This window comes from Syngnathus acus, chromosome 21 (genome assembly GCF_901709675.1).
Source record: "Syngnathus acus chromosome 21, fSynAcu1.2, whole genome shotgun sequence".
In the NCBI taxonomy this organism is placed as follows: domain Eukaryota; kingdom Metazoa; phylum Chordata; class Actinopteri; order Syngnathiformes; family Syngnathidae; genus Syngnathus; species Syngnathus acus.
The window spans coordinates 9,952,330-9,972,532 of NC_051105.1; the positions used below are offsets into that span (position 1 = coordinate 9,952,330).

Genomic DNA, 20,203 nt, shown 5'->3' on the forward strand with positions numbered 1-20,203 from the left:
CGTTTGAAAGCAGCATCACTTTTTTCCCAATGAGTGCACACACCTTTAAACACGAGTTGATGAAGTCAATTAGCGCTGTACGTGAGTATAATTTGGTGGTTAAAATAACAAATATACGGTTCATTAATTAGACTATTTTTTTATGAACACTAGAACCCAGAACTGTTGATATTGTTCATGCTGGCGGTACTCACTTGAGAACAACTGCTTGTTCGAATTTTAATAATTGATGTCAGTGGGTGTACAATAGCGCTCCCTAGTGTTCAGCAAAGCAACTGCAAACAATTAATCCTGCATTTCTCCACTTATGAAATGCCTTTGCATAATAAACACGTCTTTTTTCTAAACGTAAGCTCTTGAGATACATTTTTTTTTATAATAATTGAAATTAGCGTTATGTGAATTGTCTTTTTCTGAATTTAAATGAACTAATGAATGTTTTACCGTCTACTAAATAAATGATACCCTGAGCCAAATGCAAGTGTTTTTATACTTTGCAGGCAGTTTGGAGTGTTCTGGGCAGTGAGCGAGCCATTGACATGTCCTCGGGCTCTGGATGCTGAAACGAACCTCGGATCCTGCAAACTCAACTCTATGACGAAACCCACGTCAGCGAGCCGAGCCAACCACAGGCAACATAGTCATTTGCACACAACAACACACACGCACCGTACTGATGCTCGCTTGTGGAGCTCTCTCTGATGTTTTCCGAGCGCTGCTTGTTTCTTGTGGTCCGCCTTCTTCAGCGCAGGCACCGCTTCAGTGCGCAAAACGGATGAACTTGGAGGAGCTAAAATGCTTTTAAAAGAAGAGCATCCTCGGAGTGGAAGCTGGAGATGAGATGTATCGTGGGGTGTTTCCTGCAGCCCGACGCATCTGTGGAATTCCCGGGGATTTTCTAACCTGGACCTTCAGCCCAGCCTCATAGATGATCTTTCCCCGTGCGACTTCGAGGCTTTGGTTCGTCGAGGAGCATCCGGAGACCAGGTATGGCAGTGGCCAAGATGGTGTGTTTCTCTGACGTGGAAACTTTCCTGGACTCGCACCCTGAGTTATTCGAGGACTACCTGAACCGAAAAGGCACTTATGGCATGGTGGAGAAGTGGCTCAAGAACCACCAGGGGCCCAAATCGGGTCCGGCGGCCCCGAGCCCGGCTGAGTCGAGGGACGAGAAGGGCGCCGTGCTGAGGGACAGCTGGGCGAGCAAATGCGACGGTTTGCAGCGGAGAGCTTCGCAGAAGGAGCTGCGCAAAACTTTCGCCCGCTCCAAGGCCGTCAACGTCAACCGAACCTACGACGAGCAAGTCAACTCGCGGGCCCAGGAGCCGCTGAGCAGCATGCGCAGGAGAGCCCTGCTGAGGAAAGCGAGCTCGCTGCCCCCGACCACCGCGCACATCTTGAGCGCGCTGCTCGAGTCCAGAGTCAACATTCCGCAGTACCCGTCCACGGCCGTGGACTTCAAATATTACCTCAAAGAGAACAACGAGAGGGAGTTCTTCCTGGAGCTCGTTAAAGACATCTCCAACGACTTGGACTTGACGAGCCTCAGCTACAAGATCTTGGTGTTTGTGTGCATCATGGTGGACGCGGACCGGTCCTCCCTCTTCCTGGTGGAGGGCACCGGAAACAAGAAGACGCTCGTGTCCAAGTTCTTCGACGTACACGCGGGCACCGCCGTGTTGCCCTCCATGAACTCGGGCGAAGTGCAAGTGCCGTGGGGCAAAGGGATAATCGGATACGTGGCCGAGCACGGGGAGACCGTCAACATTCCGGACGCCTACCAGGTGACCCCAAAAACCCGTTTACAATTTTGTATGCCTTTTTGCTCTTCCACCAAAAATGCTTCAATCAGATCTTTTGTGCGTAAACATTGCCAAAGTACAGTATTATAAAAGCCAGGCACATTAAGAGGCATGACCCCCGCACGCTGAATAGAACAGTTTGGTTCACTTCAGAAGTTTATTGTCCTTCAAGAGGATCTTTACACTGGCGGGGGTGGGGGTCACTGGCACCCCCAAACAATGCGTGGACTTGTATTTCTGGTAAGTCAACTATTTGGGAGCTACCACAGAACAGTTATTCATTAAAAAAAAAAAAAAGCTATTCACTGTAATTTAATTACAGGAGGCATTATAATTTTAGAATAAAGGGATGCTGCCAATAAAGTCGACAGAACATGAAAAAAACTATTAAATATAAACCTTTGCGGTACTTAAAGATCCAGTCTTTATTGTTTTCATCATGTACCGTACTTGTCTGTGGGGCTCGCAGGATCGCCGGTTCAGTGATGAAATTGACAAACTGACGGGCTACAAGACCAAGTCCCTCTTGTGCATGCCCATTCGCAACAGCGATGGAGAGATCATCGGAGTCGCTCAGGCCATCAACAAGACCTCAAGTGTGGAAATCTTCGCTGAAGATGATGAAAAGGTAATCTCTTCATGATGGTGGGGAGCGTGTTGTTGCCACGTTGACATTTGCAAACCATATCAATAGTTTGAGTTTATTTTTCTTTGTTTGATTTTCATATGCTCTTGCCTCACAGCCAATTATCCCACCCGGCTGTCGTCAAAAGAGGTGTTACGTTTTTCGACGACACGTGAAAAAGGTTGATCTGATGAACTGCAGGCCGTGTTTTGCTTTTCTTGTTTGGAGCCCATGCTTTAGAACGTACAATGTATTATTTCAATAATTCACACGCTCACTAATCAAATTTTGGCTCTGACGCTTAGTGTCTCAGTGTGTTCAACAGTTCCTGCCAAATGTTGGAGCAAATGTCTCGCAGTTGGTGTCTTTATGGATTTTGTTTTGTACTTTGCCTGTGCGCTCAGCGCTCAGCGTTCAGCTTCGGTTTGGTGTTATCATCTCCGATGCTTAATGGGCGACAGTTAGACTGACTCTGGGGCATTTTCCTGGCGACAACTGTGCAAGTGTGATGAGAAACAGTGTGAGAATGGACCAGAGTGGCTTTATTGCTAGTTGATATGAATTACAATGTTGGCGGGATTTTATTTTACCACCACTTGTTCTATGTACAAAAGAAACTGTTGACTGTCTGATGTGCATTTCCAATTTCTTTTCCAGTGGTAAAAAAAATACGAAACAGCAGCGGCAACAGCTAAGACGGAGCAGTGAAAGATTGAAATGATCATTCAGAGTAATTTTCTCGCCCATCTCGTACGTCTGCGAGTTAATTTGTTGCCAGGCATAATTTATTGCCCTTGCCCACTGCCAAGAAAAAGAGGCAAAATAGAATTGTTACTCGCGATGCTGTATTGTTTTCTCAGCAAAAACAAAAGCCTCTAATTAGCATTACAATTCATATTCATATTACCTTTGAGAATTTCCTTCACCTAATTCAAGGGAGTCTCGCCCTAACAAAAACAAATGTTATCAAGATTGGTCAGATTTTAGGAAAATCCAACACTTACACATTTAACATATCCTTTCAGTCTTGCGCTTTAATTGGCTTTACCGTTGCATCAACAACACGCAAATGCTAGCTCGCGATGAATTAGTAATGGATTCTAATGGTAACATTATCACCGTCATCTGCTGTTGTCTAGCACTGCTCAGTAATAATCACATGGCGATATCACAGCCACATGGCGATCACACACAGATCACCGTGTGTGATCTCTGTGATATCTGTGATATCCGTGCGATATCTGTGATATCCGTGATATATCTGTGATATCCGTGTTATCCGTGATATCTGTGATATCCGTGATATCTGATCTCGCACAGATCGCCGTGTGTGATATCAGATATTTAGTGAGGGGCATTCTGTGATATCCGTGATATCTGTGATATCCGTGATATCTGTGATATCCGTGATATCTGTGATATCTGATCTCACACAGATCGCCGTGTGTGTTATCTGTGATATCAGATATCTAGTGAGGGGCATTCTGTGATATCTGTGATATCCGTGATATCTGATCTCACAGATCGCCGTGTGTGATATCTGTGATATCAGATATCTAGTGAGACAACTAGTGAGATAACTACTTAAGAAAATGTATTTCATTCCGCAAAGTGTTAGACAATGCAGCAATATTAGATGTCACGACAACAATTTGAGATTGTCTTAATTAAACATTTCTTTGCGTTGGTGAAACCGTATAGGCTAGCGAAACACGCGGCGCTTGCCTTTAATCCCACGCTGCTTTAATTGTGTCGTGACGATCCTCTGCGGGATGGAGGGTCTTTGGGGAGCTTTAGTAATGACTCAGTCTGTGTATAATTGCGTTATCTTTTATAAAGCATTAGAGTTGTTGTCTTATGTGCGGGAACGTATTTCATTGTGTCACTTGAGATTGTTTCTATTTGTCAGTAAGAGGCAATAAATGAAGAGCAACTTTTTAACGTCAACCGCCAAGGAAGTTAGACAAAAGTGTGTCTAAAAGTCATCTGTCACTAACAGCAGTTGAGTTGAAGTGGAATGGCTGCTCTTGAAAACACATCAGTTGGGATCAAGTAGATTATTTTAAGACCGGGAAGGCACAACGAGGCTCAATCAAGTCGCTATTTAGAAGAAGCACTCCGTCTTCTTTGCTCTGTGCTACTTTTTCATAATGTTGCGTTATCTCAAAGTCAATAGCTGCGCCGTACTGCGGTTCTCTCACAAATATTGCTAATAATCACCGTCAATGATTTTTGAGAGAAATATCAGATCTTATTCTGAATGGAAAGCTCATTGCTCCAGAAATGAGCGACACAGTTGTTGCAAAAGCGTGTTTGTAAAACAACTGTGAAAATGATTATTGGTTTAGCACCAATCGCCTTCCCGCGTGCGCAATTCTCAGAGCTCAATCAAAAATTACCCGCTAGTTTGGTTTTATAAATGAAGTGCGGGGAAAACGAAAAGCACACCGTCAATTTCTCACAGCATGCCTCGTATAAAAAATAAAAAAAAGCAGCTGCAGACCGCCCGGTCGTCGCGCGTAGTGCAAAGCGACTGTCTCGTAGGAGCTGGCCTTTGTTATTAAAACCACTCTTTTTACTGCCGGTCAGTGGGCAAAAACCTCTGTTTGTAATGCAACCTTATCTAATGGCCTGCGGGACAGAACGTAATTATTAGCAGCGCTGCTTTTCTTGCGTTTGCCTGTTAGTAGCGCAGACAGATCCATAGCCAGATCCCCAAAGTCCTCCTGGCTAATGAGTCTTTCTCTGTTCGGCCCGATGACTGCTGCCTTTCCACGAGATCATTATTAGGGAATTCCAGAGGACAGTTGAAATAGCATCACGGATAAGCTCGGTATCATCCAAACAAAAACTTGACTGTGTAAAAATTTGGTTGATATTTACGTCACAGGGTCAAGACACATTATATTTCCGGTGTGTTGATTTCAACTTATGTGCAGTGTTCTGAAGCACCTCTTTGCGCCAAGTCGAGTGTACGCTCGCATATTGACTCGCGTTATGAATTAAGCGCGGCAGGAAGTAGGAAATGTTTAATTATATTATTTATGTCGAGAATATGAGTGCGTTTATCGTATCAGCCCCAGGCGCTGTAAGTCAGACTGTTCAGTCAAATGGTAAAATGTCAGTTGAATTGATGAATCCGGCAAGTCGCGATTTTGTGAAAGGCTATTTTTATTTCACTGCCGCAGTGATTAAAAGGTTGGGATTTTCTTAGAATGAAAATAATGTGAGAAATACACACAAAATATGGATATTTGAGAGGCAATGATCATTGTGTATTTTGGTGACAGAGACTCTTCACACTTTGCTTTCTAGCCAGAGGTAAACATGGAATTATAAATTTTGCGAAATATAAAACCTTGAAAGCCTTTTTGGATCTTGCCTGGAAAACAGATGTTTGGAGATCCGGTGATAGATGTTAATGCTACTCATTTGGTACCATCAGGCACCGAACATGAGCTTTGCTTCTGCTGTTGCTGCTGATGAATGATAAGACAATTTTATTTTTATGTGCGCAGGTACTGCAAATGTACCTGCCTTTCTGCGGCATTGCAATTTCCAATGCCCAACTCTTTGCTGCCTCCAGGAAGGAATACGACAGAAGTCGGGTAAGTACCAAGTGACCCGTTTCCCGTCTTTGGAATCGGCAATAACCTCCCTCGATGCTGGCCGATCACCTGCGTGGAGATGGGCCCGATTCTCGACGAGGGCTTGGTTGGAAGCAACATTATGAGATGCGCTACTTATTCATGCCACTCGTTGGGAACATTATGAGAACGCAGTTCTGTGGGAGAGAAATGGTTTTATGCGCTTGGTATTAGATTGGATGGCTCTGCCATATATCAAGGACTTAATGTGCTTCTACCGGGGAAAGCTAATCATGTTGCATTGTGTTTGCTCCCGATATTCAGGCACTCCTTGAAGTCGTCAACGACCTGTTTGAAGAACAAACCGATCTGGAAAAAATTGTCCGCAAGATCATGCATCGTGCTCAGACGTTGCTCAAATGCGAGCGATGTTCTGTTCAGTTGCTGGAGGACATCGAGTCACCGGTACTGGTTTTTCTTACGGTGACATTGTGTTAGTTAAGCTCAAGTTATTAGTGCAGATTTTAAATGAAATAGAGTGATTTTTTCTCCCCCTTTTTGAATCTTTCAGGTGGTAAAGTTCACCAAGTCTTTTGAATTGTTGTCACCTAAGTGCAGTGCCGACGCCGAAACAAGGTATGTATGATGTTTGACTTTGTTTTTGTTGTCCAAACAAGCAGAAAGACCTTTTCCATTAAATGTGTCTAAATAGGAAAAATCCAGTATGGCTGTTCATTTCCTCCCTTTTCATTTGGGTAACCTTTCTCTCTATGTCGTATTTCTCCATATATATATATTTTTTTGCATCTGAATCTGTAACGCTTTCATCAAGGACTAAATCAAAATAAAGACATAAGATCGACTCCTCTGCTGTAGGAGTGCTGAATAGCGGGCGGGCTTGACTGTGGGAGCTGTCTTTAATTTGATTTGGAGAATTCTCCACCACCGCTAGGCATGGAAAGATTAAATTATAGTTTCGAACGTTTTGATGAACACGTTGTACGCCGCCCACAACATTAGGGACACCATTATGCCACCATCTGTATGATGAGTACATTGATTCTTCTTCCTTTGAGAAGTCGACGCTTAATAGGCAGAGGCTTATTATTCGTGTTCTTCTGTTTAGTTTCAAGGACAGTATGGAAAAGTCTTCTTACTCTGACTGGCTCATCAACAACAGCATTGCAGAGCTGGTAGCATCCACAGGACTTCCTGTCAACATCAGCGACGCCTACCAAGATCCTCGTTTTGATGCTGAGGTAACCACGCCGCAATCAACTGTTGTTAAAAATTTACTGAGTCGTTTGCAAAACTTCAGATGAGTCAGTAATTTGCAAAACAACACACCAAACAGACCAGTGGTAAAGATTTGAAAGAAAATGGATGTCTCATTATTGTGAGTATCATGCTGAGGACAGGTTAGATGTTGTCAATGCAGATGGATGGTTATTGTTGTTATTAATGTCCTCGCCGTCATTTTATTAGGCGGACCAGTTCTCGGACTTCCACATCCGCTCAGTGCTGTGTGTTCCCATATGGAACAGCGATCATCAAATCATTGGTAAGTCAACAAATAAAATGGATTCTTTTTTTTTTTCAATGGTGCTGACTGTTTTATAGTATGTACAAGATGCTGGTAGTAAATATGTCCAGCATTTGTGGTTGTAATTGGTCCTCATAATTAATTTTAATTGGTCCTCTCCTCTTTTGTTGTTGTTGCATGTAGACAAATGTCGGTGACATTATCGGCGGCTGCGTTTCTGTGATTAGATCTGCACTTGACTTTGCTAGTGTTTCCTCATTGTGCGAATTGTGTTTGTGAATCAGCCCCTGGGCCGACACCACAAACTGACACTGCGATAAATCATTGATCCCCTCTTTGGTGTCGCTGCTTAATACTTTTGCGAGGGCCAACGATAGCAGCCTTGGAGATTCTGAAAATCCGACACAGGAAGTCATTATTTTCATTGAGTGAAAAGAGATCAGCGTGTTTGCAAATGGCTAGTTTAGACCTGCGCGTGTCTTTGTATGTTTAACATTTCTTTTGCGTAGGAGTTAAATGTATTTGTCAGGGACAGGAAGCGGAGAAAAAAAGAACAGAATGAAAAAAAAAAAGTGCAGTGTGTGGGTGGCACCTGAGCACCTGAAGTGAAAAAAACGTTATACCAACAAATCAGCAGAAGATGAAATTCTCAGGTCAAGGATACTTTTGATTCACAAATGAAATGTTCTTGCGGCGTCTCTCAAAGTAACCAACAGCTCATTCAAAATGAAACTGTGCTGTGATTATACCAACAATAGCCTACTGAGCGTTGAATCGAGTTAGGACGGTTAATTGCACCACTTCCTGTAGAGCTGTGTTAGCACAGATGCTAATGCTAACATGAAAGTTTTTCCCAAAAATAGCTAACCCAGAATCACTATGCCAATGGCGGGAACACGTTTCTCTTCCTTGTATCCTAATTTTTGAAGCTTGTTATTTACATCTGAAACTCCAGGACAGCTTATCGCTTGAAGCATCTTTTCTGAGGTCAGCGTGCAAATTACCCTTCTGTTTGAGTTAGTGTGAACAGAAGGTTCATGGCAAAATCCCAACTGCAGTCCACTGTCATCATGTGTAAGTGCATAAAAATGGGACGCTCGGGCCTCGCTCGGGCCTCGCTCCCATTGCCTCCTCCCCTTCTTCCTACCCGAGCCAAGCGCAAACAAAATTCAATCAATAAACCACCCATAACTGTTTACAGTGGTGGTTGCAAATTGCTTGGCTCATTTGTCAGTTGTAGAGTGGCTGATGAATGTTCACCTCAAAATAAAAATCCTGCCCCATACCAAATGATCATTTGAATATGCTTGCTTTTTAACGTCAAGATGTTGTTTTATGTCATATCGTGTGTAATTACTCTTTAGCTTTAGTTCCCAGACAACATGACAATATGTATCAATGAAATATTCGTGTTCACTGTGAGTTCTACTTTAATTGGACACAGAGAGAGGTCGGGCGAGTACTCCAAAGGCTTCATTCCCACTGTGTTTTGTTGACACTATTAATTGAATATTCATTTTTGCACTTGTCCTTTCTACCATTGTGTAATCTTCCTGGAAAGAAATTCATAAGAGACTTTATGCAAGAAGTAGTTTTGTGTGAAAAATAAGGCATCATCTCCAATAATATGGACAATTTCTCCTTGGCCTAACAGGCGTTGCTCAAGTGCTGAACCGCCTCGATGGGAAACCATTTTATGATGCAGATCAGCGGCTCTTTGAGGTATTGCTTTAACTCGCTTGTCTTTTATTATCAGAGTTGTTTTGATATTTTTAGCTTCCCCCAATTAGGCTTTTGTGATCTTTTGTGGCCTGGGCATCAACAACACCATCATGTACGACCAGGTGAAGAAGTCGTGGGCAAAGCAATCAGTGGCTCTAGATGTAAGAATGCAGTTTCCGTAAGGATTGTGTACTCAAATTATTCCTGAGGGTTATGCCACAATTGGAAATGACGCCAAGAATTGGCTCAAGACTGTTATTATTTTTTCAGGTACTCTCTTACCACGCCACCTGCTCCAAGACTGAAGTGGACAAATTCAAGGTAGAATTATCATCCAAGAAAATTGCACTTACAGACCTCGTTTGACCAACAAATTAAAAAAAAAAAAAAAAAAAAGGGCCATTTTTAAAATTTTCCCTCTAAGGTAGACAGCAGAGAAAGGACAGGCCAGAAGATGCATGTTTTTATTTCTTCATATTCACCTGCACGTCTTGATTTGTTTGTGTGCTGCTCAGTCAGATGATGAAAAACAGACCGGGACCGTGAACCCTGCTGGAGGCAGTGAGCGTAGGCCAAGGGGAAGCCCATTATATTTTTCAGCAAGATGACGGCGGTACATACACTAACTCATTAGACTTTCTGGAGCATTGTGCCATACATATATATATATATATATATATATATATATATATATATATATATATATATGCATCTATATATTTTGCTCTCATTAAATTTTACATGGATCCTTAAAACTGGCACCATTGTTTATCTAGTTTGGCACAGATTTTGCATATATGGCCTATTTTACATTAGAAGTCATTTTCTTACTCTTTTGACAAAGGAAGTGTTACTGGGAATAATCACATTTGTAATTGAATAATCAATGATGTGGATTAATAGCAAAATCTTGAAATTTGGATTTGTTCCACACTCAAATCATCTTTTTTCATTGAAATGAATGGAAAGTCATTAATCTGTTCCAGCCTCACCCCAAAAAATGACAGCAAACATTTTACCTTTTTTTAAGACAATACCACTCTATAATGTTGAATATTCCCAAAACATACCATAATAAAATGACTAAATAGAATTTACAGGCTCAATTTGTGCATCATGATTAATTAATTGTGCCTCATTCTGGGCCATTGTAGTCTAAAATTAGGCATACTTATGCTGACTATCTTTTTACAATGAAAATAAAATTCATAATCGTTAACAGCAATCAGTAGACAATTGTGATATTCAATCTTTATAAAACTGAAAAGACATTTTACATTTTTAATTAGCTTGACATTTCTGAAATATAGATATGACCTATTTTCCCGTACTGCCAAGTGAAGGAGTTTCCCTTGTGACCATTACAGCAAAATAGGAAGGAACCCATGTTAAAAAAAAAAGAACCCCCCCCTTCGTGCGTTGTTTGTGTGATCTCTTCAGCAATGAGCTCCGCATCATCACCCCCAGCCTCACCCCCCACCCTCACCCGCCACCACAACCCACTTCTTTCATAACTGCTCTACATATAGATCCTTATTGAGCTCGCTTATCTGCCAGAGCCAGTGGCGTCGGTAAATAAACCTTGCTGACATTTGCCAAAACCTGAAACTGCAAATTAACAGAGGTCAAGATAACGCCGTAGTGCCAGACATCAGTGCAGAGATTATGTCGAAGAAAAAAACAAACATATATGTTCTCCAACCATAACTCGTGAAGAGCGCTAAGGAAGCGCAATTAATTGGGATCGTTTATGTGAAAAGCTTGACTAATGATGTCACATTTTGCATTTATTCAGCTGTAAGAGTTCAATCTGGTTTCAAGGCTTCCTCATTAACGTGAGCCCTCCATGCTTCCCGTGACCTCGGCAGCCTCCTAAACTCATTTTCTCCGTCCCTCTCGGCGTTGTAGGCCGCCAACATCCCCCTGGTGTGCGAACTGGGGATCGACAAGCTCTCCTTTGACGATTTCTCCTTAGATGTGGACGCCATGATAACGGCCGCTCTCAGGATGTTCATGGAGCTTGGAATGGTTCCCAAATTTAAGATTGACTATGAGGTGAGGATGCGCCTAATGTTTTTGGTTTTGGAAATCCAGTGGTGGACCTTTTCTGCTGACCTAAACAATATCCGAAGCACTGACCTACATTCTACAAAAAAAATTAATTTAATCCCAATGATCTATTTTCCCCCTCATTATTTTGTAGAGTTCCTTTTGGCTGCACTCTTTTTTCTTCTTCTGTCCAGTCAGTTTGTATCTCGCCTCTGTGGGCTGCCATTTCAATGTTCCTCCTAAAGGCCCATGTAGCAAACGCGAGGCGTAGCGCTGTTAACATCCCTTGCCCTGAAATGTCCTCGGCAACAAACCGGCCTCGCCGTGTACCTCCCTCCAGACACTGTGCCGATGGCTGCTGACTGTGAGGAAAAACTATCGGATGGTTCTGTACCACAACTGGAGACACGCCTTCAATGTGTGCCAGTGCATGTTTGCCATGCTAACGGTAAGGGAAGCAATCTTCTAAAGCACATGTCCTTCTCACATCTTGTACAAACAAGCACGTAAGAGATGCTGAGTGCGCAAGTTTTTTTTTTTTTTTTTTTTTTTTTTTTCTTTTCATCTTCCAATCAGACGGCCGGCTTCCAAGAGACTCTGACAGAAGTGGAGATCTTAGCGCTCATCGTGGGTTGCGTGTGTCACGACTTGGACCACCGAGGCACCAACAATGCCTTCCAGGCAAAGTAAGTGTCTCAGACTGGCTCTGATGAAATCAACGTCCTCCTACACGCTGTTTAGAGTGTTTCGCCACCTGCGGCAGTCAGCGGATCAGCAAGAGTTAAGCGGCAAGTTGTGTAAGACTTACATAAGTGTCGAACTGACAAGGCCGTTTCAACGAGCAGGTGACATTTGTGCTAGTTTTCTCTTTTTTGTTTGCTTACCTTACGATGTTATTACTGTAGATGGACTCGAACCAAGATTTTAATTGTGCTGCTGCTCGAGTGACTTATTCACTCATGAGCACATTTTACTACTTCTGTATTCTACAAGTGCGATTATGGTTTTATGGTGAGTCATGTCCTTTATTGACCTTATAAAGGTAAGAACAACTTGTGATCTTTTTTTAAAAAACTTTTTCCAAGTAAAAATAAACTGAGATAATGTGGTTGCAAAAGTGTGCACACCCTCTTACAAATCAAGGCTGCATGCATTCAGAATGAACTAATTACAGTACCGTATTTTCCGCCCTAAAAGGCGCACCGGGTTATAAGGCGCACCTTCAATGAACGGCCCATTTTAAAACTTTGTCCATATATAAGGCGCACCGGCTTATAAGGCGCATAAAATAGAAGCTATACTGCATCAAACTGAGGTTGACTAGGGTTGCGGTATGCATCCACTAGCCAATAACCAACGAGCCCTCTATAAACAATCGCGTTTCTCAAACGATCTCCTATAAAATGATCAGAACTGACTAAAGTTCGATCTAACGCATTGGTACTACTTACCTATGTTTCCCTTCCATATCGATCCGTAGATTTACTCGAAACATTAACAGAGCAGCCTATTTTGACATGAAATAGCCTGGTACGTATAGCAGCTATCGCAATAGCATTAGCCATCCGCAAAGTCTCACGAGCCTCACCTCGCAATCTCCCATGAGCCTCAGCAAAGTGTAAACAATCGCGTTTCTCAAACGATCTCCTATAAAATGATCGGAACTGACTAAAGTTCGATCTAACGCATTGGTACTACTTACCTATGTTTCCCTTCCATATCGATCCGTAGATTTACTCGAAACATTAACAGAGCAGCCTATTTTGACAGGAAATAGCCTCGCGGGTACAACAGCTATTCGGTGACGCCCCCTGACTACAGTTGCCGTAATGCTGGGAAGCGATGCGACCTTGTAATTTATTAGTCGTACTAAAACGTACTGAAACATTTTGGCAGAGCACTGTGTACAACCAGTATGGATCAACAAATTCATCAGTTGATCCATATATAAGGCGCACTGGCCTATAAGGCGCACTGTCGGCTTTTGAGAAAATTTTAGGTTTTTAGGTGCGCCTTTTAGGGCGGAAAATACGGTATATTGAAATTGATGCTGATGGGAATTGGACCAGCCGCCACCATTTTAGACACCGTAAAAATAATGTTGGTATTTGACGTTGTTTTACTATGTGTGCGCCAGGACAGGCTCGGCTCTCGCTCTGCTTTACGGGACCTCGGCTACCCTTGAGCACCACCACTTCAACCACGCTGTCATGATCCTGCAAAGCGAGGTGAACCATCTCTCTGTGTCCTTGTTGCTATTGTTTTGAAAGTGCTGCAATGCAGCGCTCCAGATGTTCTCAAGTCAATGCTGCATTTAAGCGCAACATTTGCACTTTGTCCATTCAAGTGCATTTACGGGTGTTGTTTTAACACTCCATCCTTTTCTTGGCTGCACTCGGTTTGTTCCATCTTGCAAAGTTAGCCTCCCCTCTGGTTTTGTGAACTGCATTGCAATGCAGTGCTAATCAGGAGAACATACGCAGGGGTGGCCCTACTCTGGAACCAGTGTCAGCCATTTCAGTGGGGAGCAACTCCATCATTTGTTCCATTTTCGTTTCCTGTGGTACTGCGTGGAGCACTTGTGACTTCCGCGGGATTCAGTGTAACGTTTGACATAGCATTACCAAATAAGCAATAATAAAGTTAATAGCAAATAGCTGCGAGGCAAACGGCAGTTGAACCAAATTGGAAACCATCAATAACGTACACAAGCTGCAGCATCCTGGTTTATAGTTGCATCTGTTGTTTATTTTTCCAGCCCACTTACATTTACAAATATAAAAGGATCATCTTTCATGTCGTTTGAGCCTGATGGCAAACATGTGGCCACTTTCATAATATGTGAACGGAGTAAACAAAACAAAAGCTCAGGCTGCCCTTAAATCAATGCAATTACTGCGGTGATAGATTTACTGGTAATTGGTTGAGCAAGAGACATTTCAGCAGGTGATTTGCTTCTTTTTTTTTTATGTCAAGTTGTAATTAAAGACGGTCTGCGGGAGCTGCTGAGCAGCAGAGGCTTAGCTCTTCATGATCACGCTGCTGACAAATGTTTTCTTTGAATATCCTAATGGTTTCTCTTGATAACGTTGGGCCAGGGCTGTCCTATTAGCTTATAAATGACTAGTGTGGCTAATTCATAGAGATCAGGGTTTCTATCTGCTGGCTTTCACCAACCATTCATTCCAAGATACTGTTTTTTCTTTTTACTTCCTGACCTTGTGTTACGTTTCTTCCCAGGGTCACAACATATTCTCCAACCTCTCGTCCGCCGAGTACAGCAACCTTATGCAGCTACTCAAGCAGTCCATTCTGGCCACTGATCTCACTCTTTACTTTGAGTATGTTCTGCGTCATCAGATCATCAGATTTCAAATCACCAAAAACGATTTTAAATCACAAAACTGGTGGAGCGATAATTGTACTGAGCGAGTTTTCAACCTGTACTTACTTAGTTTGGTTTACACCGCCCCCTAGTGAATGTTTTGTGTTTTACGCCTATATCTTGTCACACAGGAACAGAAACACGTTCTTTGAACTGGTGAACAAAGGGGAGTATAACTGGAACGTGAAGGCCCACAGAGACATGTGCAGGTGAAACAACATGATAACAAAATGTCTCCATTTTGCAAAAACTCCCAAATAACACAGACCATCCTTTTCCCTCTAAGATCCATGATGATGACAGCATGTGATCTCGGCGCTGTCACCAAGCCTTGGGAAATATCCCGCAAGGTGAGCACTGATCCAGAGGTCAAAATGTGTTTATAATAAACATGTCATCATTATACCCTCATTTCAGGTGGCTGAGTTAGTGACCAGCGAGTTCTTTGAGCAGGGCGACAGAGAACGATCAGAGTTGAAGCTCACACCCTCGGTGAGTGGATAAGAACATGGCTGCTTATTTATTTAACACAGTGTATGTCCGCTCCATTTAATATGACCGAAGCCTGCTCAAGGTGACAGTTTTTACTAAGCTAGGACTGGTGTGAGCTTACGTTATGAATTCAGCCGCATCCTGACTGTTTGCTTGTGATGCTTTGAAGGTTAGCTTCTATTGTAAGCCCCTTTTTTGACAAATGAGAATCTACACGGGACAGGTTTTCACAGATGTGTAATTTAGCGCAATAACTAATCAAGCCAGGCCATATTGCCTACGCTTTTAAAACAACCCCACCCTTCCAATAAAGCTCTCTTTATGTTAAACTTGTTCAGTTTAATGCGTGGGTGTTAGATATAAAATATTAACTTCTGCAGTGAGTCGTAGCAGCTATCTCTGAAGCGCAGCCTCTGTGAAGCCTCTTATTAAACGGTGCAGAAGAAAGCAGTGGCAGGGAAAAAAAAAAAAAAAAAGATTTGTTGCTGTAAAACGACTCATTCTTCTGTTTACGTTACAGGCCATCTTTGACCGAAACAGAAAAGACGAGCTGCCCGGTCTTCAATTGGAGTGGATTGATGGAATTTGTGCGCCGCTCTATGAGGTAATCTTCTCAAAGCAGTCGGAGAAGAAAATTGATTACAGTAAGCCACGCTGGACACAGAAATAACTCGCAACATGACAAAAGTCGAGGCTCATTATTATTCTGCCCCCATACACACAGAGCAATTCTTTGGAACTTTGATGTCAAGCTCCGCCCACTTTAAATGGCAATGGAGATACAAAGCCTGCCAGTAGGCGGCCCCATTAGGAAGACTCCTGAATCCTGTCATGTCATTGTTTTACTAGTGTACCTAAATGATCCTCTGAATGATAACTAGGAGTGTACTAGTTAGTTAGCTTGCTTGGCTCTCAGCGACTTTAATTCAATGTTTCTACGGCTTTGCATAACGTTGGTATTTACTGGACTGTTGTGTTGCAAGTGTGGGGGGGGGGGGGGCTGACTTTGAGGCTGAATGCGAGCCGCCTGTGAGAAAATGCGCGTTAGCCGATGACGTCAATGAGCCGTGCGGCCGCCCCTTCTCATGCGTGGGCGACAGAAAGCAAAGCGGGAGTCAGGCAAGATGAGGCGCACGCGAAACCATCACAACCGGCTGACGCCACTGCCCCGTTTATTCAATTAGGCCAAGTGATCGGCCGTCTTGTGTTGAAAGCATCAAAGTAGCGTTACCTGCACGGGGGCGTTTGTTGGCGCCTTGTACGCAAGCTAATGTTTGGAGGGGAATGCAGATACGGAGGTCGCCGCCAATTAGACTTGGGAGGGGGAGGCAGATGTGAGGCAGTGGAAGGTCTCTTTCTTGATCTTGTTGATCTCTTTCTCCTGGAGCTGTCTTGATGCTCCATGGAATATTAATCCTCCCCTTATATAACCAACCGCCCTGCGCTTCTCCTTCACTCTTCCTTGGAGGAATGGCGACGCTACCTCCACCGTGGATACGAGGGGGGAAACCCAGCAGCGGGTCGTGTGTGTTCCCAACCCGAGCCCTCGCTGGTGACTTACCTGATTTAATAAAATGTGGGGAAATAAGGGTTGTATGAAGAAACACATTTCACATATTTGCCCGTGTACGTGCTGGTTCAAGTGGGAGGAGGCCTCAAAGGAGGTTTTCACAGCTTGTGTCAGTTTGGTGCATTTCATCTGAAACAATTAATGAGTTCAGTAGTCTCGGTGCAGTGTCTAGATGGAGATGAATAATGGTTGGGTGGAATAATGTGCTGATGTTCTACTTTTACATGTGTAAAAGCAACATCTGCAATCTTCATGGATGAATTGCTTCTTCTGACATGTCAAATTTTCAAATTTAGAATGAGAGGCAATTTCTGTCTGCTTTCTGTGAATCACAGACATTTGTCTTTGAAGAATTTTGGTATAGTCAAATAATTGCCACATGGCAGTGATGCTCACGATGCTGTTTCTATGACAACCTGGAGCAGGGGGGGGCTCGGAGGCTGCATGCACCGAAAGGGCAGGGAGAGTTGGTGGCAACAACAAGTCAGGCTTTAAGCTTCCAAAAAAATGACAATATTTATTGCTTGCTGTGCAATGACCTCCGATGTGAATTAGCGCTACAAAAATACACTTGAACTGAATGAACTTCCATGTCCTAATTTTCTCACCTCTCTCTATCTCCCCGTAGACTCTGGTCAAGTTAAATCCGAAATTGAAGCCCATGCTCGACATGATCCAAGCCAACAGGTCCAAGTGGGAGGAACTGAACAACAAGCGGCAACACGAACACAGCGTTTCAGCACCGGCGAGCCCCTCGGAGCCCGTCGGCTGCACGGCGCCCAAGACGGGCGGCTCCCCCGGCCGTAGCCGCGTGGCCGCCAAATCGCTGGGTTAGCAAGCCTTCTTATCGAGATCTCACTTCCTCTTACGGCCTGCAACTTGTGCAGGGAACGCGAGGGTCCTGTTTGTTCCTCTGGGAAAAGCGGAAAAGCTACCGGAGGTGTGTGAAGGTTGTCACGGCAGCCGCAAATGTGCTGCATCGGCACAACTGACTTCCATCGTGCGGCCATTGCGCAACAAGGCACGGCCCAAATTCTGGAAAGGTGTTGCCTGCGTGTCGGATGTTTGTAAATGTGTATATACTCGAGTGCTGTCACAAAACTTTGGATTGTGGTGTGGCCGTCGAAGGATGAATTGTTTCTGGAGCGCTGGTTGTTTGCTCCAATTCCTCCTCTCCTGTGCCTTGTTGGAAAGATTCCCCCATGAAAAATGCATGGCCTCCTTTGACTTGAACATGATGGAAAATGGTACCTGTGATGGACTTGTTTTTTTTTTTCTCCCCATCATTTTGCCGTTATACACCACAAGTCAATTGTTCATAAAGCAGTCAAATGGTATTGAATTTCACAAGAGGTTCTTTTTCAGCCCAACAGATGAACTGACCCAGCAGTTTGCTGCTCATTTCAAATTGATGTAAATATATTTTTGAAATATTTTTATTTAAGTTATTATTTCTATTTAATTGTATGTCCTCAAAGATGTGATAAACACTGTCAGTGGTATGCACAATAGCGCCCTCCGGTGGTTGTGTCACATTTGTCTGAATGTCTTTGAATTATTTTTTTTAATTACTAATGTCAGCCTAGCCCTAACAGCTGACCATAGCCTGACATATTTGAATTAATTTTTTTTTATTAATTCATGATGATGGTGTATAAAGGTAAAATTATTGAAAAGATTAAATTGTCCAAATACTTCTGGTATGAAATGCTACTTTGAAGCCCTAACCCTAGCTTTAACCCTACTTTGAAACCCTAACTGTAGTATGAAACCTTAGCTTTAAAGCCTAGTTTGAAGCCCTAACTCTCGGGCCGCGTTCCAATATGTTTTCCAAGTTACCCTCGTTATACACACCTGCGTGAAAAGATTGTTCATTTTCACGTTCTGCAGGAGCAAAAACTTTTCACGCAGGTGCACTTAACGAGGGAATCTTGGAAAACATGTTGGAATGCGGCCCCCAGGACTGGAGTTTGCCATCTGTGCTTTAAACCCTACTTTGAAAGCCTAACTCTTGTATGAAATCCTCCTTTGAAACCCTGACCCTCGCTTTAAATTCTACTTTGAAACCCTAACCCTAGTATGAAACCCTAATTTAAAGCCCCAACCCTAGTATGAAACCCTACTTTGAAGCCCCAACCCTAGTATGAAACGCTACTTTGAAGCCCTAACCCTAGCTTTAAACCCTACTTTGAAACCCTAACTCTAGTAACTCTGTTATCTAATCTCCCCCCATACATTTATGGGAATATTCTCTCTCTCTCTCTCTTTTTCTCTCTCACACGGACACACAATGTGCCTTGATGAAGTTGCTGTGTATTCAAGTAAGCCATTGAATCTCGCAGAATTAATTCTCAATATTTATTTCTCTGACATTTGGCCTTTTTTCCTCCTCACTCTCTTCTGACCGTCTTACAGCTTTTCTTGTCCAAGGATGACTTTGACTGACTCAGCTTTCGTAGTAGTACTCAAGTGCCCATTGGGTTACGAGCCAATTCTTTACTCTTAAGTAGTAGTTTACGTTTTTTTAACTTATGACTTGTGTTGTACTTTGTTGGTATTTTTTTATGTGACCTTGTGCACCTTGCCAGGCATGGTTGTTAATGTTTTTCATTGAAGAACATTGAAGTTGCATGTTTTAATGACACGTGTTGCATTCAAAGACAATTCTGAGGATGTAGCAAATGCGGAAGCGTCACAAATACCTCGGATTTCCACACAAATGCATGTCTTTAATTGTACTGCATGAGGTTGTGCTGAATATCACTGTTCTATTTTTCTATCAAGTCTCCCACATGACTTGGACTTTGGACATGATGTAATGTGTCTTGTCTCTTACTTCTCTTTCTCTTCTTTTTGTGTTTTTTGGACTTATTTAAATAAAAGAAAAACCCAGGCATGATGACGCAATGTGCAATGTTTCAGACGTTCTGTACTATGAATAAACATGATGCTGCTACATGGTGGTTTGTGGTGTCATTGAAAAAGGCATTAAAATGAATTAAATATAGTAATTAAGTTAATTAGTAATTATTAGTATATAATTAATTAAAGAAAAACATGCCAAGTAAGTAAAAAATGACTGTAGAGTAAAACATTTTTTCAGTAAAGAAATTACCATGTATAGTAAAGCTTTTAAAAATGGCATTGCATAGTAGGGCTTTTAAAAGTGATTATAGTAAGCTTTGGAAAATGTAATAGAAAGGCTTACATACTTGGGTTAGGGCTACAAAGTAGGGTTTAAAACATGGGTTGGGGTTTCAAAGCAGTTCTCTTGCTTCCCATGCTTGTGCACCTCAGACAAGCGACAACAAAATCAAATTGCATTGTCAATGCTGCCCTCGTGTGGGCAAAAGTTTGCTTTTTTTTTAATTCCATGTTTTACCAGGTAAGTCAATTGAGAAAACTTTAATAAACACAAATATTTCTGA

General features: G+C 42.7%; 1 protein-coding gene across 1 annotated transcript; it reads left to right on the top strand.

Annotated features, from left to right (window-relative positions):
• Positions 1 to 68: 68 nt before the first annotated feature.
• pde11a (phosphodiesterase 11a) lies at positions 69 to 18,874 on the top strand. The gene is made up of 20 exons (XM_037240405.1): positions 69 to 1,784; positions 2,272 to 2,430; positions 5,946 to 6,035; positions 6,339 to 6,479; positions 6,586 to 6,650; positions 7,141 to 7,273; positions 7,500 to 7,575; positions 9,212 to 9,279; positions 9,348 to 9,440; positions 9,550 to 9,600; positions 11,188 to 11,334; positions 11,669 to 11,776; positions 11,905 to 12,014; positions 13,466 to 13,556; positions 14,569 to 14,669; positions 14,845 to 14,922; positions 15,000 to 15,063; positions 15,131 to 15,205; positions 15,726 to 15,809; positions 17,404 to 18,874. The coding sequence occupies exons 1-20, from the start codon at positions 990 to 992 to the stop codon at positions 17,608 to 17,610; spliced, it is 2,736 nt and encodes a 911-aa protein (XP_037096300.1). The 5' UTR covers positions 69 to 989; the 3' UTR covers positions 17,611 to 18,874.
• The last annotated feature ends 1,329 nt before the right edge of the window (positions 18,875 to 20,203 follow it).

What these genes read in the sequence shown, in the direction of transcription:
- pde11a (XM_037240405.1), top strand. Translation starts at nt 990, where the DNA reads ATGGCAGTGGCCAAGATGGTGTGTTTCTCTGACGTGGAAACTTTCCTG. An exon ending in TGGAGGACATCGAGTCACCG is followed by an intron (nt 6,480 to 6,585) that starts GTACTGGTTTTT and finishes TGAATCTTTCAG; the next exon opens with GTGGTAAAGTTCACCAAGTC. An exon ending in TCATGATCCTGCAAAGCGAG is followed by an intron (nt 13,557 to 14,568) that starts GTGAACCATCTC and finishes GTTTCTTCCCAG; the next exon opens with GGTCACAACATATTCTCCAA.